The 22,795-nt window shown below is 41.2% G+C and overlaps 1 protein-coding gene across 5 annotated transcripts in view; it reads left to right on the forward strand.

Moving 5' to 3' along the window:
• Positions 1-22,795, forward strand: part of C1QTNF12 (C1q and TNF related 12) — a 217,833-nt gene that overhangs the window by 51,922 nt on the left and 143,116 nt on the right. Inside the window, exons 2-6 of one of the 5 annotated variants that reach the window (XM_068240624.1) lie at positions 5,275-5,388; positions 6,381-6,485; positions 9,512-9,569; positions 11,546-11,670; positions 13,811-13,865. In XM_068240624.1, coding sequence (XP_068096725.1) covers positions 13,863-13,865 — 3 coding nt within the window. In that variant the 5' untranslated portion in view covers positions 5,275-5,388; positions 6,381-6,485; positions 9,512-9,569; positions 11,546-11,670; positions 13,811-13,862. Of the gene's footprint in view, positions 1-5,270; positions 5,389-6,380; positions 6,486-9,508; positions 9,570-11,545; positions 11,671-13,810; positions 13,866-22,795 lie in introns of those variants that run through there. The other 4 variants (XM_068240626.1, XM_068240627.1, XM_068240625.1 and 1 more) reach the window with 4 other exon arrangements.

The following is a 22,795-nucleotide window of genomic DNA, read 5'->3' on the forward strand; positions in this document are numbered from 1 at the left end:
GGACGTTGGGCCCCTTAGCGCACCTAGGCTGCAAAAAAGTGTCACACATGTGGTACCGCCGTACTCAGGAAAAGTAGTATTATGTGTTTTGGGGTGTATTTTTACACATACCCATGCTGGGTGGGAGAAATTTCTATGTAAATGGACAATTGTGTGTAAAAAAATCAAACAATTGTCATTTACAGAGATATTTCTCCCACTTAGCATGGGTATGTGTAAAAATACACCCCAAAACGCATTATACTACTTCTCCTGAGTACAGCGGTACCACATGTGTGGCACTTTTTTACACCCTAAGTACGCTAAGGGGCCCAAAGTCCAATGAGTACCTTTAGGATTTCACAGGTCATTTTGCGACATTTGGTTTCAAGACTACTCCTCACGGTTTAGGGCCCCTAAAATGCCAGGGCAGTATAGGAACCCCACAAATGACCCCATTCTAGAAAGAAGACACCCAAAGGTATTCCGTACGGAGTATGGTGAGTTCATAGAAGATTTTATTTTTTGTCACAAGTTAGCGGAAAATGACACTTTGTGAAAAAAAACTATTAAAATCAATTTCCGCTAACTTGTGACAAAAAAATAAAAACTTCTATGAACTCACCATACTCCTAACGGAATACCTTGGGGTGTCTTCTTTCTAAAATGGGGTCATTAGTGGGGTTCCTATACTGCCCTGGCATTTTAGGGGCCCTAAACCGTGAGGAGTAGTCTTGAAACAAAAATGACCTGTGAAATCCTAAAGGTACTCATTGGACTTTGGGCCCCTTAGTGCAGTTAGGGTGCAAAAAAGTGCCACACATGTGGTATCGCCGTGCTCGGGAGAAGTAGTACAATGTGTTTTGTGGTGTATTTTTACACATACCCATGCTGGGTGGGAGAAATACCTCTGTAAATGACAATCTTTTGATTTTTTTACACACAATTGTCCATTTACAGAGGTATTTCTCCCACCCAGCATGGGTATGTGTAAAAATACACCCCAAAACACATTGTACTACTTCTCCCGAGTATGGCAATACCACATGTGTGGCACTTTTTTGCACCCTAACTGCGCTAAAGGGCCCAAAGTCCAATGAGTACCTTTAGGATTTCACAGGTCATTTTGAGAAATTTCGTTTCAAGACTACTCCTCACGGTTTAGGGCCCCTAAAATGCCAGGGCAGTATAGGAACCCCACAAATGACCCCATTTTAGAAAGAAGACACCCCAAGGTATTCCGTTAGGAGTATGGTGAGTTCATAGAAGATTTTATTTTTTGTCAAAAGTTAGCGGAAATTGATTTTAATTGTGTTTTTTCACAAAGTGTCATTTTCCGCTAACTTGTGACAAAAAATAAAATCTTCTATAAACTCGCCATACTACTAACGGAATACCTTGGGGTGTCTTCTTTCTAAAATGGGGTCATTTGTGGGGTTCCTATACTGCCCTGGCATTTTAGGGGCCCTAAACCGTGAGGAGTAGTCTTGAAACGAAATTTCTCAAAATGACCTGTGAAATCCTAAAGGTACTCATTGGACTTTGGGCCCTTTAGCGCAGTTAGGGTGCAAAAAAGTGCCACACATGTGGTATCGCCGTACTCAGGAGAAGTAGTATAATGTGTTTTGTGGTGTATTTTTACACATACCCATGCTGAGTGGGAGAAATATCTCTGTAAATGGACAATTGTGTGTAAAAAAAAATTAACAAATTGTCATTTACAGAGATATTTCTCCCACCCAGCATGGGTATGTGTAAAAATACACCCCAAAACACATTATACTACTTCTCCTGAGTACGGCAATACCACATGTGTGGCACTTTTTTGCAGCCTAACTGCGCTAAGGGGTCCAAAGTCCAATGAGCACCTTTAGGCTTTACAGGGGTGCTTACAATTTAGCACCCCCCAAAATGTCAGGACAGTAAACACACCCCACAAATGATCCCATTTTGGAAAGTAGACCCTTCAAGGTATTCAGAGAGGGGCATGGTGAGTCCGTGGCAGATTTCATTTTTTTTTGTCGCAAGTTAGAAGAAATGGAAACTTTTTTTTTTTTTTTTTTCTCACAAAGTGTCATTTTCCGCTTACTTGTGACAAAAAATAATATCTTCTATGAACTCACTATGCCTCTCAGTGAATACTTTGGGATGTCTTCTTTCCAAAATGGGGTCATTTGGGGGGTATTTATACTATCCTGGAATTCTAGCCCCTCATGAAACATGACAGGGGGTCAGAAAAGTCAGAGATGCTTGAAAATGGGAAAATTCACTTTTGGCACCATAGTTTGTAAACGCTATAACTTTTACCCAAACCAATAAATATACACTGAATGGGTTTTTTTTAATCAAAAACATGTTTGTCCACATTTTTCGCGCTGCATGTATACAGAAATTTTACTTTATTTGAAAAATGTCAGCACAGAAAGTTAAAAAAATCATTTTTTTGCCAAAATTCATGTCTTTTTTGATGAATATAATAAAAAGTAAAAATCGCAGGAGCAATCAAATAGCATCAAAAGAAAGCTTTATTAGTGACAAGAAAAGGAGCCAAAATTCATTTAGGTGGTAGGTTGTATGAGCGAGCAATAAACCGTGAAAGCTGCAGTGGTCTGAATGGAAAAAAAGTGGCCGGTCCTTAAGGGGTAGAAAGCCCTAGGTCCTCAAGTGGTTAAAGATCATCTCCTGCGTTTGCCTCTTCTTTACTCTGGATACAACTAAGCAGTCAGCCCTTTTCTATGGCCTGCCTGCTACCTGCCACCATGAACTCTGCATACCTCATTCACTTTTTGTTACTCCAACCTTATTATTGAATTAACTTTATTTTGAGAGATCTAGGCCCTTATTCGGTCCACTTTCTCTCCTAAGTTTTCTCCTAGGAGACAATTTTTCATCTTCTGTTTAAAATAACTTCAGCACTCTGCAGTTAAAAATGTACCAAAAAGTAGGTGGAAAAGTACTTTCAAAATAAAAAAGTACTTTCAAAAGTGTGAAAATATCACTTAGGAGAAAAAGTGAATTGAATTAGTGCCCCTAAGTCTTATTTACAAGCCCTTTTACGGTCTGGCTCATCCTTACATAACTGCACGTATCTCCAGATCTTATCTTATTCAACCTCCTCGTTGCTATCAATAGTCTTCTCTCGTCTTTTCTAGGCACCTCTTCTCTTTCTTGCATACAGGACTTCTGTTGAATTCCCTTTCACAACTTGTTCAGCACTCACCCACTCACCATCTTGAAAGCACACCTGAAATGAGAGGAATTTGGAGGCTGGCAATTTTTTTTTTACTTTTAAACAATGCAAATTGAACCAAAAAACAACAATTATTGCAGGATATCAACCTAAAAAAATTCCAATTCTGTCTCACCTATCAAATTACATATGACAATTAAAAAATACTATAGGGAGTCTGAATTATGCTGAATTGTATAACAAATTTATTAACTGCCTATTAAATACACCAACATGTAAACAATGCAAATTGCCTGGTTGTCCTGCTGATTCTCTGCCTCTAATGATTTTACCTATGGACCCTGAAAAAGCATGCAGATCAAGGTGCTCTTGTTGAAGTCTGATTAGATTAGCTACTGTCTTGTTTCAGGTGTGTGATCTAGAAATTACTGCTGCCAAAGAGATCAGCAGGACAGCCACAAAAGGAAATTAATAAGGCAGCCACCATATCCCTCTCACTTCAGGTTCCTTTTAAGTGCATTCTAAAAACTCACCTCTTTAGGCAAGCATATAATCTTACCTAGGACCCTAATCCATCAGAGACTGCCAAACGACCACTTTGAACACAGCCTACCTTTATCTATCTCTTAACTCCTTATGCTAGGTACGCACGATACAATCTCCTGGCAGATTTACCTGCCAGATTGATTTTTTTCCAACATGTCCGATCTGAATTTCCATAAAAGTGAACAGAAATCGATTGGAAAAACGATCGGAAAATCAATCAAAATTCAGATCGGACATGTTTGAAAAAATCGATCTAGCAGGTAAATCTGCAAGAAAATTGTATTGTGTGTGCCTAGCATTAGATTTTAAGCCCAAGAGGGCAGGTCTATCTCTCCTAGTGTGTTCCAGTACTTGAAGCCAGAGGAATTTCACAGCAGTGGTAGGTTTTTTTTCCCCCTTTTTTATTGGTGGAGTTGGTGGTTGCCTCAAATTTTGGGAAGTGGGAATTTTAAACAATGATCATGAGATGTACTATGCTGTATTTATTTCTACAGGTTCTCTGCTTTCAGGAAATATACAACATTGAGAATTGAATAAATGTTAAAGGAAAGGTTCAGGGAGGGTGGGTAAAAAATAAAAATCAAATTCCACTTACCTGGGGCTTCCTCCAGCCCGTGGCAGGCAGGAGGTGCCCTCGCCGCCGCTCCGCAGGCTCCCGGTGGCCGACCCGACCTGGCCTGGCCGGCTGCCAGGTCAGGCTCTTCTGCGCTCCAAGGCCCGGAACTTCTGCGTCCCACGCCGGCGCTCTGACGTCATCGGACGTCCTCCGGGCTCTACTGCACATGCGCAGTAGTTCTGCGCCTGCGCAGTAGAGCCCGGAGGACGTCCGATGACGTCAGAGCGCCGGCGTGGGACGCAGAAGTTCCGGGCCTTGGAGCGCAGAAGAGCCCGACCTGGCAGCCGGCCTGGCCAGGTCGGGTCGGCCACCGGAGACCACCGGGAGCCTGCGGAGCGGCGGCGAGGGCACCTCCTGCCTGCCACGGGCTGGAGGAAGCCCCAGGTAAGTGGAATTTGATTTTTATTTTTTACCCACCCTCCCTGAACCTTCCCTTTAAAGCGGGAGTGTCACCATAAAAATCAAACTTCAACAGCAACTGGCCTGAGTGTATTACCGGTAAGTGATAAAGATGCTAATCCTGCATTCACAACCTTTTCTGCTGTTATGATTTGGAGTTATCACATACTTTAGGAGCATTAGCCCTTTAATAGTCTGTGCCAAACAGTTGTGTGCTGGGGGTTCTTTTTATCTATAATCTATTCCTCCTCCTCCCTTTATTTCCCTGCCAGCTGCTTATCTGAAACCTGATCCCCGTGTTTACAAGCAAGGCTGAGGTGACTCAGTGATTGGAGGAGAAAAGAAAAAAAAGTAAAGGGCAGAAATGACATCACTAGGTAGCCTAAACTGTGGGCAAAAGACATGGCCCCCACCAGGAATAGAATTCTCTGTATTTACTATATAACATTCACTGAAATCAAAACTTGGACAGTACAATACATGTGTTATGCAAGTAGATCAAGTATTTATCTACTTATATATGTGTTTTTTTTCCCTGGCATAGTATGGCTAATCCTACTGCTTTAAATCTGTTGTACGTGTTATACTGTTGCATATGAAAAATCAGCTTCGCCACCAGAAGTGCTATTTGAGAGCTTGGCAACATTAAGGGTTAAAGGTAAGATGTTGACATTTTGATGCCATATGCCTGTAAGGTAGAACTATTTAGTTGAATACTACTATCTCTTACTCCTATCTCAGTCAGATGTACAATTCACATGTTGCTTATAACAATCTGACTCTGAAGTGGAAAGGTAATACTTCCATTATGCAGCCCTTTTCACGCTTGTGAAGTCTGATTATTCACAGCTCTGCACCTACATGTTCATGTGGAAGAATTAACATCAATATATTTGTGGTGAACTCCTAGCACAGAGCCATACTGACTGATAACATCAAATATTAGAAATTCTCCATGCCTCTGGCTATAGTTCTTGAAGAGAAGCTTTCAACGTATGAGTGACATGTAAAATTGTATTAAAGACAAGTTCTTCACGTAGTTCCGTTGCAGTTACAGAAATATTAGAGACAAACTTCAGACAAAACTTTGATTTTAGTTTTGAATAGATTTTAGTTTTAGACTAAAAGAATCTTAGAAATGTAAAAATAAATCCTTTTTTCATAGAGTTAGACTCCTGTTGGATGTTGCTGTTCCCCTGCACTTCCTCTTCTGGTGACAACCAGAAGCCACTGGAACAGGATGTGACTCATCCTCACTTCCTGCCCTGCTGACATCCAAAACTCACACTAGGTCAGTCAGAACATGATATCACATATAGGCCCGTATGCAATTTATTTTTTCTCTGGAGTTTTCTCCGAAGTGATATTTGCACAACTTGTCAAATGCCTTTTAAACCTTCAGCAAGCAAGAAAATACTCCAAATAATGTTGACAGTACCTTTTCGCCTTCTTTTTTTCCTAGGTAATATATTCACAACTTATCAATAAATTCCTTTTAAACCACCAGCAAGCAAGAACATTTGCAGTTGCAGAGTGCTATATTATTTTAACCAGAAGATAAAAAATTAAAACATTATGCTTGTTATTTTTTTTTTTTATTAAGAAAGAGACATATATTTCTATGTAGCCACCTGAACCTGTTTCTTTCAGTACTGGTGTGCCCTCCTAGGACAGGAGAAGTGGTCCTGCACATTGTACTTGTACCCATTCCTTCTTCAGCTTCAGCTTCAACTTGTTGGCTTTCCTCACATTAAGGTGAGGACTTGGCCATTGCAAAACAATACTCCTTTTTTGCTAGTGCGTTGGATCTCTCAGCTTACTGCATAACCGAGTTTCTCTTGAGCTCAGTTAATAGACAGATGCCATGACACTTTCCTGCAGAATTCCTGGGCACAATACATTTATTTATTATTTATTTATTTAAGTATTTATATAGCGCCAACATATTATGCAGCGCTGTACAGAGTATATATTGTCTTGTCACTAACTGTTCCTCAGAGGGGCTCACAATCTAGTCCCTATCATAGTCATATGTCTATGCATGTATTGTGTAGTGCATGTATCATAGTCTAGGGCCAATTTAGGGGGAAGCCAATGAACTTATCTGTATGTTTTTGGAATGTCGGAGGAAACTGGCGTGCCCAGAGGAAACCCACGCAGACACGGGGAGAACATACAAACTCCTTGCAGATGTCGACCTTGCTGGGATTCGAACCGGGAACCCAGTGTTGCAAGGCAAGAGGCAACAAAGCAGGCCCAAACCATGATACTGCCACCACTATGTTTCACAGTGGAACAGATTTATCAAAACTGCTACTAGGAAAACTGGAGCAGAACTGGTGCACAAATGAAATAGATGCGCAGATCAAGGATTCCCATTGGTTGCTATGTTCTGCAACTGTTTTGCACCAAATTTGTTCCAGTTTCCTTGCACTGACTTTGATACATCTGCTCCATACTTCTTTTGTTTGAAGTAATTGTTTGCATTTTAAAATATCTAAAGCCTGGTACACACCATGCAATTTCCCATCAAATAGATGGGTCGAATCGATAATTTCCAACAGGTCCGATCTGATTTCCGATAATTTTTCGAATTGATTTGCATATAAGTGATCAGAATATCGATCAGAAATGATCAGAAATCCGATCGCATCTGTCGGAAATTATTGACCCATGTATGTGGTGGCTGGATAGTGTAATGGTTAAGGGCTCTGCCTCTGACACAGGAGACCAGGGTTCGAATCTCGGCTCTGGCTGTTCAGTAAGCCAGCACCTATTCAGTAAGGAGTTCTTTGGGTGAGACTCCCTAACACTGCCTACTGAGTGCGCTCTAGTGGCTGCCTCATAAGCGCTTTGAGTCCGACAGGAGAAAAGCGCTATACAAAAAAGGAATTATTATTATGTGATGGGAAATTGCATGGCGTATACCAGGCATAACGCTCTTTTGCTTAAATATAAAAAGATTCTACAGTGTCTTTTTTACTGTTACTGTCCACGGAACATATAGCCATAGCATTGCATTGAATCAAGGAGAACTACTACTGTGGTTCGATTGATGCTCGATAGATTTCTGCTGAAATCTATTCACATTCAGTTTGCCTTGTCGTTCGGGAAGGCCTCGGAAGTAGGGTAAAAAAAAGCTTTCCTAAACTTTTAAATGTAAAAAAAGAGGTAAAATTTAAAGTTTTTTTTATTAATGAGGCAGATTCTTAGAATGCATTTTAATGTGCTATTGAGTTTCCCTGGGTGCTAAAAATGGTGCTCGGTTTACTTTAAGGCTGAGTTTCCATTCGGTTGCCTTGCCAATTTTTAATTCAGCCACGGCAACCGTGCTGATGCAGGATTCAGATGTGATGTGAAAAAAAAATGAGGAGGAGGCGTCCACATGCAAGTTCAGGAGCAGCCTTTTGATTTCAATGGACTGTAATTCCACATCTGCATTTATGTGCAGGGAAATGGATGGTAATCGCTCAAATGGAAACTCAGCCTTATACTTCTGCTACACACAAATGTGTAACTTTGTATGGTTTTGCATAGACAGTACATGAACAGGTATGCTTTTTGGATTTGCTTGTTTATTGGATTATAAACACATTCTAAAAGGGAATTTAAACTGACCCCCCCAAAAAGAGTATCACTTTCCTGGGGCTTTTACCAGCCCTCTTGTAGCCTCCCAGTGCCCGCGACAGGACAAACCGATTCTCTGGTCCCTCCCACCAACTTAGATTAGTTTTTGCAGGAGATGGCCGTGCGCATACTCAATGACGCTCCCAGCGGTGGGAGCATGATCACGTACATGCGTGGCCAGGGCCACACAGGCGCAGTGGCCATCAACTGGCCAGTCGACCAAAACGAAACTGACTTGCTGCGGGGGGCCAGAGGGTGCGGGCAGAGGGCGGCTGCAGGGGGCTAGTAGGAGCCTCAGGTAAGAGAAACTTTTTGGGTGGGTCAGTTTAGGTTCCCCCTTATCTGTGACTAATCACAAGTTGTAATTTGATCTCTCAATTGTGTCTTTTGGCTGCCGTGTGTGGGGGGGTGTCCTAACACCCTATAAAAAAGGCGCAGGAAACAAAAACGGGAGCCCAGTAGTGCAATATGTCAGTTATAGATATTGTGGAACAATTGAAAGTAAAAGACCACTCACAAAAAAGGGTTGCATGGGGCAACCGACCACAAGAAGCAGGTGGAGATCAACAAACCCGACTCCACTCGGGGTGGTTCACGATGGACCTCGATATGGATGCTCTCTTGGTGAAAAAAGGTACAGATGTCTACCCTGGTAGGCACCAGGGGTGTTCTGTCACCACCCCTCGTACAACAGCTGTACGGGGGTATATACTATGCACATAAGGGGGAAGAGGCGCCCAGGTTGGATAAAAGCTTCTAAAAACAGTTTAAAACGAAAAAGAAATGAGGTATCTTACCTCAATGATGAAATCCTTGTAATTATACAACAGATTTTTATTTAACACAGGCAACGCATTTCACAGGTCTGAGCCCGCTTCCTCAGGCCAATAAGAGTGCCAAATGACAATTACTAATCGGCGTGGGGAGACACGTTTTTAGAAGCTTTTATCCAACCTGGGCGCCTCTTCCCCCTTATGTGCATTTTGGCTGTCATGGCAGAGCAGCTAATTGGTAAACACATGATGTTAACATGTCTGCTTCCATGAAAGCAGAAAGTAGACACGCTACAGATTTATTGCTGGATTTGCTTTAGCTCTAACCAAGAAATGTTCTTCTTTAATGGTTAATATGTTGTTTCTTATCTTTTCCAGCAGAGAGGAAGTTCTAAATTCAGGTCCGCTTTCAATTATATTACATATATCTTTATATACGGTAAGTACAGCAGTGCTAGAAAGTGAGTCTTTAACCTCCCTGCCGTTATAAAAAAATGCTGCGCACGGCAGGGAGGGTGTTTTTTCGCATTATTTTTTTTTTTTTAGCATGTAGCTAGCCTAGCGCTAGCTACATGCTTCCCCCCTCCCTGCGGCGTCCCCCCGAATGCGCCGATCGCCGCCGGCGCATATACCCATCCGGAAATCCCGTTCTGAACGGGATTTCCAGGAGGGCTTCCCCCGTCGCCATGGCGACGGGCGCGATGACGTCACCGACGTCATCGACGTCGTGACGTCAGAGGGAGTCCCGAACCACCCCTCGACGCTGCCTGGCACTGATTGGCCAGGCAGCGCACGGGTCTCGGGGGGGGGGGACACCCTCTGTCGCGGCGGGTTGCGGCGAATCGGCGGGGAGCGGCGGCGATCGTAAGTTACACGCAGCTAGCAAAGTGCTAGCTGCGTGTAACAAAAAAAAAATTATGCAAATCGGCCCAGCAGGGCCTGAGGAATCCTCCGCGGCAGGTTACCCCGAGCTGAGCTCGGGATAACCGGCAGGGAGGTTAAAGAGAACCAGAGATGAAGCATCCTCTTGTATTTTACCTTATAAATCAGTGGGAACATGACAGTAAACACCTAATCTACTCTTTGTTTCATTGTTCTCTGTTTAATCTGACTGTTATCACCTCTGATAAGAATCCCCGACTGAGCACTCAGTCTAGCTTTGCTACGGAAAGATTATAGCTGAGTCTGTCTTCTCTGGTGTCTTTTCAAGCCCAAGCCTGCCCCCTTGTGGCTCTGCTATAATGACTCAGCTATAATTATTCCCTACAAAGCCAGATTGAATGCTCAGTCCGGGATTCTTATCACAGCTGATAACAGACACTTTTAGCAGTGAGGATGAAACAGAGAGCATGGTAAGTGTTTTCTCTAATGTTCTTACTGATATATATGGTAAAATACACAAGGGTGCTTCGTCTCTGGTTCCCTTTAAAGCACCACCACAAATGCAAATAAAATATAACATAACATATGAGTAACTTCTTTTACTGTAAATACATGAGAACGTGTCTTTAATATATGTAGTCCCTGTATGATTGGCTTATAGAAGTGAGAATGCTGAGCAAGGGCTGGCTGTGATGGGAAGAGGCAAGTCACAGATGACTGTAAATAGAACTATGTGTCAGGGATTAGTGAGGTAGTGTGTATGTGTCAATTTTCCAAGACATAAAGTGGCTTGACTTGTCAGGTTTTGTTCCAGTGTCAGCTTGTAACTTTGGGTCTGTTGATTGATAACTTTCTTTTAACAACTACTGTTACAGCATACACTAGAGAATAGTTACAACCCACACTACAGGATTGAATGAGGCTAACAGGAAAGCCTACCTATCAGTCTATCTTTCAGAAACAGCTGGAACTTATTGCTGCCTCCTTCTATCAACCAGCATGTACATCTATGTGTTTTATCTAGCGATGGTAGAGAAGGCCTGTAACCAGTTGGATCTCTTGCACCAGCAGTACTGATCAACTAAGATCTGTGGATACGTATACAACCATTTCTACATTCATGGAGAAATAATTTCCTAATTCTCCTAAAATGACTAAACCAGATTAAGCACACTACCCCACAAATAAAGTAGCTACCAACTGAACCTAACACAGCAAAGAGTATATTGAGTGGAGAATGTTTGTTTGTTGCATGTTCTGAAGTAAGCAAAAACTACACCTGGTCTCCCAGAGTGCTGTGGGAGGAGAAGGCTTTGTGACATCATAGCCTAGGCTAAACATCACTGAGAGGGCGGGATTACATACCAATGTACAGCAATATATTGCTATAGGAGCATTTCTGATGCTGAAAACAAGATAATTAACATACCATTGTGTATCCTGAATAATGTCTTACATTCTACTATTCAGTAGCTCACAAATGTGAATACACTTCTCACATTTTTGTAAATCTTTTATTATATCTTTTCATAGGACAACACTGAAGATGTGACATTTTGATACAATGTAAAGTAGTCAAAGGACAGTTTATATAAAAGTGTAAATTTGCTGTCCCAGCAAAGTAACTCAACACACAGTCTAAACCACTGGCAACAAAAGTGAGTACACCCCTAAGTGAAGAATGTCAAAATTGTGCCCAAAGTGTCAATACAGTCCACAATAGAGTCAGCACCATCAGCGATAAAGTCAACTCTGAGCTGCTTTAGCAGCCAGCTTGATGAATCAACCCCCTTATTCTCATGATTCAGCTGCTGAATAATGTCTTTTTAATTAACGTCAATAAAAGAGCTGATTTTATCGCTGATGGTGTTGACTCTATTGTGGACTGCATTGTGAAGTGCCTGTGTGTGCTAAGACACTCTTGAGTCATAGCACATCTAGCTTTTCCCTCCTTGAGTGCTCACTCAACACATGATTGGACCCAAAGTGTCAATATTATGTGTGGCCACCATTATTTTCCAGCACTGCCTTAACTCTTTTGGGCATGGAGTTCACTAGAGCATCATGGGTTGTTACTAGAATCCTCTTCTATCCCTCCTTGAGCTGGTGTATGTTAGGGACCTTGCTCTCCTCCACTCTATGTTTGAGGATGCCCCATCAAAGCTTAATGTCATATCAGACATGCTTGACACCATGTCAGACATGCTTGACAGCATCTGTGCAAAATAAGTTTTTCTTGGTCTCATGAGATCACAGGACATGGTTCCATAATCCATCCTTAGTCTGCTAGTCTTCAACAAATGGTTTTCTGGCTTTCATGTACAACATGTTTTGAAGAGGCTTCCTTCTGGGATGACAGCCATGCAGACCAATTTGATTTAGTGTGCGGTGTATGGTCTGAGCACGGACAGGCTGACACTCCACCCCTTCAACCTCTGAAGCAATGCTGCCAGCACTCATACATCTATTTGCAAAAGACATCCTCTGGATATTACACTGAGCACGTGCACTCAACTTTTTTGGTCAACCATGATAAGGCCTGTTCTGAGGAGAACCTGTTAAATCGCTGTGTGTGGTCTTAGCCACTGTGCTGCATCTCAGTTTCAGGGTGTTGGCAATCTTCTCACAACCTAGGCCAACTTTATGTAGCGCTACAATTGTTTTTTTAAGATCCTCAGAGAGTTCTCTGTCATGAGGTGTCACGTTGAACTTTAGTTACCAGTAAGAGAGAGTGTGAGAGCGACAACCCCAAATTTAACATACCTACACCTCCATTAACACCTAGAACCTTGCAACACTAATGAGTAAAATGACAAGTTTAGTAATCTGGGGCTTCTACCCCCCCCCCCCCTGCAGCCGCACTGTACCTGCGCTGTACCAAACCAATCCTCCAGCCCCCTCCACGGCTCCGTTTCATTTACCTGCGACTGAGCCAGTCATTGGCTACTGCACCTGTGTCTGCACGCATCCTCGTTTGCATTCCTGCCACCGGGAGCGTCCTGCGAGGGCGAAGTAGAGATTTACTGTAGTTAGAGGCTAGAGTAACACAGAAAAACTAAGAGGGCAGTGAACATGTTCTCACTTCCAAGCCCCATATATGATTATTGGTATGCCCCTAGCAGAGCAGGTAGGTCCTGTTTTATGTGCAACATCCTCTCTTCCATGAAGACTTCTCCATGTGCAGCAACTTAATCCATTACAGTTCCCCTTCTCTATCCACCGCATTCCCTTTATTCTGAGCACTACGTGGCATTTGCATAAATCTGCCGCTGTTATCATGCAGATACTAACAGAAGCAATAATTGCACAGACATATCGAGATTATCTTGGACCACACTCTCAGGCTATTAGTGGGAATACCCACTGTGAGGTCCCATTTGCTGTATGCAAGACTGCTTTGATTATTTGACTTTAGTGCTGCCATAAAGCCAGCTCCAGAATCATTACATTTACCCTCTGCCATCACACCAGCTTTGTTAAGTCTATGCAAAATGATCCACATTATTATTAGAAACAAAAACAAACTCTTTACAATTCTGAAATAAAATAACCTTTTAGTGTCACCTTTGTAAATTTCAGCCATCTACCTCTAGGTGTCTCCTTCGCACCTTGTTAGTCTTTAATTGAATTCCAAGCAGGATTACAGTCACTTTTGGTGTAGTACTGTCTGTGGAACTCTGGGGTCTGTCTATAAAAGGGAGAATATCAGACTTATACCTTTTAATTTGTTTCTACATCATAATTAATATGTTTTCTGAATTTATTAAAAAACTTTTTTTTATAATTGTTCACCAACAGATTCAACACTTCTGAAAAGTTTCAATGAGCATCTGGATGACATATTCCTCCTATGGTACGGTTTATACAGGTTTAGTAACATTCACAACATGTATGCAGTATATGATCAGTTTCATCTGTCTCCCTCAAGTTCAGTTAATTTTCAGTTTAATCACTTCACCTGAAAGGGTTTTTCTCCTTAAACACCTGAGCAATTTTCACATTTCAGCTCTGCGTCCATTCATTTACCAATAGCTTTATCACTACCTATCACACTGAAATAATCTATACGTTGTTTTTTCGGCACATATTAGGCTTTCTTTGGGTGGTGCATGCTTAAAGTATTTTATTTTGTATGCATTTTAAAGTGAATACGAAGAAAAAAAATCATTATTTCTCAGTTTTCAGTTAATATAGTTTTAAAATAAAACATAGTAACCAAGCAGCTTGGGGTGACCCAAACCACTAGGAATGTATAGGGGGATAAAACATGCTACTGTAATTAAAACCCACACTTTTTATCTGTCCATTTGTCCCGGTTATTAGACCATTTAAAGTATGTCCCTAGTACAATGTATTGCAACAATATTCTATTTGGAAATAAATGTGTATTTTTTTCCATTATGTGATTTTGGGTACTCAGTGATACTGATACACCCTCATAGCTTACATATTTTAAAAGCTAAGTCCCTAACGTAACAATTTATGTTTTGTCTTTTCAATTCCGTCATTTTTTATTTTTATTTTTTACAATTATGTTATATGGGATCAGGGAGGGAGCATAATTAATCTATGGGCCTGTTATAGGGATAGGAAATGTATATTTAATTTTTTTATTGTAATTTTTTTTTGGCCACTAGATGTCCCCACACATTTTCCTGTCTGGTTAGAATGCAGCTCAATCTGCATTCCAGCCAACAGAAAATAACAGGGACTGTCATTTTTATGATGGAATGATGATTATGTTGCTCGTTGTAACAGCAATCATTTTAATTTATACACTTAGATTGAGTTTAGGAACATATGTTCCTATTCCCGAATCTGTGCACAACTGCGGGGGACCGTGTGCACACGTGTTCATGCATGCAATGTGTGTGCACAGATAGGGACGAGGATCTACGCCCCTGGGAGCTCAGGTGAGATTTTCAGGGACATAGATCCTTGTCCCGAGGTAGTGGAAGCGGTTGATTTCCATCAATGTCCCAGCTATACTAATAGGGAAAACTGGGGCTGAAATTGTGTTAAATTTGAATTAAAGAGACACATTTGTGCATACTAACCCAAACATTTTCAGCCGATGTCATATTGAACTCAATAGTCCATGCAGCCTATCTCCTTTACATTCTGCTAATTGTTGTGATTGTGTTCTGGTCACAATTTCTACAGATTTGTTTGTTCTTTCTAAATGTTCTCCTTTCAGCCCATTCTGACACTGAGGCCCATATGCAACTAATTTTTTCACCTGATTTATTTCCTTGGAGATAAGTTTCATCTTCTCTGTAATCTAAATTTTCAGCATTTTACAATTGAAAAAGTAAGAGTATTTTCTTGCTTGCTGGTGACTTTTTATGACGAGTTGCAAAAAATATCAACTAGGACAAAACTCAGGAGAAAACATGAATTGCATATGGGCCTGAGTCACTAAGCTAGTAACCTCTCTCCCTTTTAGACAGGGTAGGTTGCCCTTTGGACCTCTAATTAGTTCATTATTACCCATCTCTCTACCCAAAATGGCTATATTTTATAGCTGGTAATCATTGGCCAATAAATAATAATGCTATTCTCCAATCAGACATTCTCTTTTATAAAACTAAGAGATTCCTAGTAATTCCTGCCTAGACATAAATAAATATGCACACGTCTATTATATGACAGTAGTTGGTCAAGTCTTAGAATCCTAGGAACAGACCTGATCTAACTTGTCACAGCTAGGCCTCCAGAAAGGTATTTAAACCATAAAATGCAATTCCTTTCTCTTTTTATCGGGTATCTACAGCATTTCATATATTAATTTCAGTTTTCAAAAACATTTTATTTTTCCTTTTTAAAAAAAAAAATAGATGAAAATATGAAATTTTACACATACATTTTCCATGTTTACCATTTGGATCCAACAGATGGAGCTGGAAGGTAACAGAGCTTGATAGTTCTCCCTCTCTGTTTCATGCCCTGCTGTATGATCATATTACCTGACTGTATTTCCCCAGCTCCATCTGCATGCAGCATTTTTGTGCACGAAATTTAATTTTAGGAGAACTACTGTGACACAGTCAGCTAATGCTATGTTTTGGAACTGAAATGCAAGGATTCTTTGTGAGCTGAGTAGCACTGAGACACCCAGTATTTTTTTTAACATTTCAAGCTTTATTGTCAAGAATCCAGAAAACGAGACACCCAGTATTAAAAATTATTTATACAAACATTTTAAGCAAAAACTAAAGTTTTACTGAGCTCTATAAAAATAACTATAAAAAATGATAAGTGAAATTGCCCTTTTGGAAACCTGACGAATAAAACACTGTGTGTATTTAGAAAGCATTCACTGCTGCTGAAACACTGCCTGTGTCAATTACTAACTACCCAATAAATACAACACTGAATTCTGCTAATGAGTGCCTGGGTGAACCGTCTCTGGCAGTCCAAATGAATAATATGGAACTCACTTTCCTAGTGGTAAAGCAACAGTCTCTCAAGGGGAAAACTGCAGGAAAACTGAGCACCAAGCTATGGTGTTTAATGATCCTTAAAGGCTATTTTAGATTATACAGAACCTTCTGCTACACCTTCTTATGCATTGCTTAGCTGCTCCCCCCCCACCCCCCTCATCGTCCATGCACCCTTTCTCCTTTACATGCTGGTAAGTGTTGTGATTGTGGTCTAGTCTCAATTTCCATGGATTTGTGTCTTTCTAAATGGACTCCTTTCAGCCCAATCCGACATTGAGTCACTAAACTAGTAACCTTTCTCACTTTTGGACAGAGTAGGTTGCCCTTTGGACCTTCATTATTACTCGCCTATCTACCCAAAATGGCTATTGTTAAGCTTGGAGGTGTAATCTCCACAGTCAGCATACAACACATAAGCTGACGTGAAGGAGGTACACACACCAGCACAAGGGATCAGGATATCCCCAGTTTAGTGGAGGAGAGGACTGACTCCAATAGGAGATTGTGGTGCACAGAGCCGGTGCAGATCCGAACAGCCACAAACAACACTTTCGTAATAACGTCTCAGCGCAAAGTAGCGCTGAGCGCATAAACCAGGACTGAGGAGATCAGGACAGGTAGACAGAATGAACGCTTGCTAAACTAGCCACTACTTAGTGACAGCAAGCGTCCACAATAAAACAGACTGGAATGAGGTAGCCAATGCGTTTGCAGCAATGGCGTGCCTCACAAAGACAGGACAGGATAGTCAGGAAATAGCAGGATCAAGATAGATGAACGTAACACAGATAAATATACAATAAGTATGATTTCCTAGCGTATTACAATTACAGCTATCAATGAAACTATTTGTAACGTCTGACTAACATGTATATATCGGCAATGAACCGATATATGACATAAGCAGGAACTCTGACTAAGACTGGAGTAATACAGGGAACAGGACTCAGAAGGATTCGCTATCTCTTCGCAGAGATGAACGCAATCCACAAACAGGACCAGGAACAGGATAACTAGCTCAGCGTGCTGGAACGCTGACTAACGGAACACAGGATATAAACAGTTCGTGTACGTATATATCAGCGACACTGATGTATCAACGTAACACGAATACAAGGAAAATAATAAACGTGCAAGTATGCGTATATATTGGCGATGAACCAATATATGACACAAGACAAGCAAAGTAACAACTTCTAGAACAAGAGCAGAACTAGGAGGACTCGCTGACCCCTTCGCAGGAGTCAGCGCAGTCCACACGGACCAGGAACGAGGTGGGGCACGAGCAGAGTAACAGACTGAATCTGAGACTATGGTAGCCCATCAAGCATTGCAGGAAGCAGTTCTTTATACTGACGTCATCCAATGGGAGCAGACCTGCAGATTCCCACACAAGTGAATGGTAATTAATCATAGGCTGGCAGCAGGAAAAGGCAGACAATGATATGCAGCCTGCAGGAAAGGGATTGCCCCTCCATAGCAGCAGACAATGTTTGTTTACACAAAAGCATATTAAACTGTCATTAACTTCAGAGCGACTGCAGATGGAATCAGCAACTAGTTTAAGTGCAAACCAAACTATGCAAGAAAATGTATGTAATGACATCAGAACTGCTTGGGTTACAATACCACTGCAGCCAGCAGTAAACGCTGCAGACATGATCATAACAGCTATATTTCCTAGCTGCTAACCATTGGCTAATAAATAATAGATATTCTTCAATCAGACTTTTATAAAATCAGTTAAACCTTTTTACATTATACAGCACCTACTGCTATATTGTATGCCCCTTGGTAGTGGGCCAATAAAAATCAACAGGTTGTGCATTTCTTTGCCCAGTTTTAATTCAATCTACTTGAAAGTCAGAAAACATTGCTTCTAATTGACCATTGATATAAGTTTGCATCTCAATCATCAGTTCTATAGGTATGCCATCTGCACTCTGTCAGCACAAATCCAACTCCATCTTCATCTCCCCTCTTTAGCTGTCACCCTGTATACATTTACATATATACTTTTTTCTTTGAAACTTTAAAATGGATTGTCTCAAAAAACTATAAGGTCTTTTTGAAAAAAATGTTTTTCCTCTTGTTCCCACTGTTCTACTTAACATATCCTGCAAATTTGGTGTTTCTAGCAAGTAAGGGGGCTTTGCTATTAACCGCTAAAGTCGTTGGGTTTTGGTGCTTTTTAATCACGAATACTTTTTTCATTTGAAACTTGAAAATCGATTTTCTCAAAAACTATTATGTCTTTTTGAAAATGTTTTTTTTTTAAGTTGTAGCCACTGATCACCCTTATAATCCATGCAATTTTGTATGGGGGCTCTGCTATTAACGTTAAAGTAAAATCCATGATCACAGCCGTGATCACAGATTCTACATGTAATCACGGCTAAAATCCGAGTCGACTCCGGAGCTACGTTTCAAATCCGGATTTTGATAATGGCATATTCGGATTTCGATTCTGCCGTGGCCGGATTTACTCGAATTCGTGATTGGGGGTGTCCGAACATCACTACCCGAACACACACACACACACACATAGAGGTAGATGATAATGGTATTTGTTTTCAGCCAACTATGATGTCCTGATTCCAAAAGTCATGCATGTGCTATCAGCATGATGAACTGATTTCCATGGTAATGCCATCACTACTATGATGACATTACTACGGTAATGCTTTGCCGGAAGTAGAAGTAGAGTAACCTGACTGGGCTGGGACTGCCTCTTTCTCAGGCCAGAACCTAGCTAGGGCTAAACTGCACAGGGCCAGGGTCAATGCAACATACAATCCATGGCAGTGGCAGTAAGAAGCCCAGTGTGAAAATATAAAGAATGCGTAGGGTACAAATGGATTTTCATTAAAACACATTATGCCACCTTCATTTTTCTCCTTACCCACAACCTATTTGTCAAATAACCATGTAGCTACTATGTCCACTTTCAGGGAAGGTTCATTGAAGCTTCTTAATTTTCACCTGTGTTGAAATAGTTAGGATGCATTTTTAAACATTGTTCATACAATATTTTTGGTACTTTATGTTTGTGTTTTCTGGATTATGTTTGATGCATCTGGCTGAATAATAGCCAACTTTTTTAGGTTTCTGGATGTGCCTTCCTCTTTCTGTCAGTCATTCCTCAGGGGTTATGACTTGGATCCAAGCGGTACACAACTCATTAGGTATGACTGCACTTGTACTGTGCTTTTGCACAGACCTGAGGATCATCGTGTGATTTCTATGTGGTGCTTAGGCACTTCATGAAAATTGTTACATAGACACGTATGCCACATTAACCTCCTTAGCGGTAACCCCGAGTCAGGCTCAGGATGGAAGTCCTTAGCTCTGAGCAGTAATCTCGAGCTGGATCCGAGAGAGGTGTGTAAATTGCAGGGCTGCCGCAGATCTATCTAGCTGTATAATTTTTAGGGTCTAAAAGCATGTCAATAAATTGTATTGCTTTCAGACACTAAAAGAAACCATTGTACCGCCAGGGAGGTTAAGTACCCTGAGTAGAAAACCCAACACCATATTACTAAGAATTTACATACATGCTATGGCCCTGATTCAGTACATTTTTCTCACAGCTGTGAGATATTATGTTACACCTTATAAATGAAATATTTTGTCAGCCCCCAGCAATCAAAAAAGAATTCAAAGAACATACCCCACACTTAAGTAAGTCTTAAATTACTTTTTTTTCGCCTACTTTTGGTATCAATATTTTTATTGATTTTATAACAATACAACAAGAAAAGAACAAATTGAACAGTTGTACATGTGTGATACAGTCAGAACGGGTCTTGGCTTGAGACCAATCTGGCAGCCCGTGGCAACATGTACCAGAAAGGTCAAACCTTAGCATATGGTATGTACAATTGTTACCTTTAACAAAGAACAAGAACATAAAATTTGGTCCTGAAAGGTCCCGCTGCTACCAGTGCTGGGGACCAATTCTCGCAGATAAGGCTTTAGTGAGGGGGGGAAGGGCTAGCCGCCCACCCACCCTCTATGTTCCCCACCCCCTGACCAGAGGACATGGCCAGAGAGGAGGAAAGGAAGGGACGTGGGAAAGAGGGAGAAGAGGAAGAGAGAAAAGAGGAGAAAGAAGAGATAGAGTCCAAGGGAGTCCAGAGGGAGTCAATATGTTGTAAATAGGTCAGCGTCTATACCTGGGTCCTCGAGATCTATCCAGGGTTGCCATATTCGGAGGAATTTATTATGGGTGTTGCGCAAGATGCTTGTTAGTTTCTCATTAACCATGAATTCTGACATGCGTGCTTTGACCTCAGAGAAATTCGAGGGCGTTTTTTTCCAATTTTTTGCTATTGTCATGTTAGCCGACAGAAAGAGAAAGGAAGCAAGTTTATGTTGATTAAGTGTAAGGCCATTGATCTTACCGTGGAAGAGAACAATCCACGGATCCTTTCGTATGGTGATGTGAAAGAGAGACTGTAAGAGGCCAAAGACCCTGCTCCAAAAGCAGGTAAGGCGCGGGCACTTCCACCAGATATGGTACATCGTACCCTCCCCTCCACAGCCTCTAAAACATTTAGGGTCGATAGCTGAAGAGAGTTTGTGGAGCCTAGAGGGGACTAAGTACCACCTAGTTAATACTTTATATGCAGATTCTATAGCGTATACATTCGTAGAGCAGCTAGCTATGCGAGACCAACAGTCTGACCAGTCTTGGCTGTCCCTGTGGAGACCTAGTTCTTTTTCCCAACCAGAGATGTAGGGGTGGAGTCTGGCGGATTCTGGGCGAGAGAGCCTAGAATAAATTGTATAGATTGAACCGGGGCCAGATGGATTTCCGAGGCACATATTCTCAAAGAAAGAGGTCAGTAGTGGAAATTCTCTATCTCGTGTGAGAGTAGAGATCCAGTGCTTTATCTGCAGGAATCTGAAGTGTTCCTGCAATGGAGGGTCATATTTGTCCTTGATATCTGTCCAGGAGAGGAGGCCTCTACCGGACAGAAAGTTTTTAACTAGAAGAAGTTGATGTTCTGCCCACCATTTAAAAGAGTCAGGATTATTATAACCCGGCGGGAAAAGAGGATTTTGTAAAATTGAACATAAGGGTAAATGCGGGGATTGTAAGCCTCCTGAGTACCTGAATGTGTCCCAGATATTTAGGTCTGAGGAGAGGAAGGGGCTTAGTTGTTTTGGTCTCGCTTGTTTAGGGATCCATAGAAGAGTGTGCAACTTGATGGGGTGACAATCGGGGATGTCTAGGAAGGTCCAGAGTGGGGCATCTTGCACTTTGTAAAGAGATAGCAGGCGAGCTGCTGTAGCTGCTCTATAATATAGGAGAAGATCTGGGACTCCTAGACCTCCATCATATCTGTGGGCTAAAAGGGTGGATTTTTTAATTCTGGATCGCTTTCCGGCCCAAATGAAGGTAAGTATCTTATTCTGAAGAAGTCGTATAAAATGGGGTGGAACGCGGGCAGGAAGCGTCATTTTTTCGCCTACTTTTAAGTACTTTTCTATTTGTTAAAAAGTACCTTCAGTGTAAACTAAAGTGTAATTTATCTTCCCCTTATAGTCCCCAAATGTAGGTCCAGCAAATGAACAAGTATATAAATCACCTTATTTGGTAAACTTTTGAGATCTGACAGACACATAATGATTTCCTGCCCATCAACCAGTCCAAGACTGTTATTGTGATCAGCTAGAAAAACTTTCTACCCTAAGCCCCAAAAAGCCTTCCCATGTAAAAAGTTGTGATAGGACAACCCTAACATGATTTAGACAAATACACTACTTGAAAAAAATATTTTTCAATAAATTTGTGATTTTTTTTTCTGTTGAACGATGTGGTCAAGTGGAGCTAAGCATACAGATTATATTATGACTGTCCTCTTACTCCTGATCTGCAGGAGCCAGACTTTTTTTATTTCAAAATCTCAGCTTCTGTAGTTTTCTAATGAGAAAAACTTGGTGAAATTTGCCTTCTTAAAACAGAAGGAAACTTGCAATAATTTGGCTATAAGTGAACATCTGTGGTTACCCACAATGCTCCACTACTGAATATGCAAATTATCTATTTTCGCCCCTGTAAGCCAGGCAAGTATCCAGAACCGCTGGTTTATTGCTAACCTATAGCTTTAAATATTACACAGCCACATCACACATGTAGACAGCCTGTTTCAGACTTTAGGTCTTCATCAGTACATGGCAGGGATTGATATGGGTGTATGAGGAAAAAAAACTGAACTTGCACTTAGCCTTGAAGTCATGTTATTAATTTTTAAAACAGCTTCTTAAATTAAAGGACAACTGAAGTGAGGAGAATATGGAGGCTGCCATATTTATTTCCTTTTAAACAATGCCA

The sequence above is a fragment of the Hyperolius riggenbachi genome, chromosome 6 (genome assembly GCF_040937935.1).
Source record: "Hyperolius riggenbachi isolate aHypRig1 chromosome 6, aHypRig1.pri, whole genome shotgun sequence".
In the NCBI taxonomy this organism is placed as follows: domain Eukaryota; kingdom Metazoa; phylum Chordata; class Amphibia; order Anura; family Hyperoliidae; genus Hyperolius; species Hyperolius riggenbachi.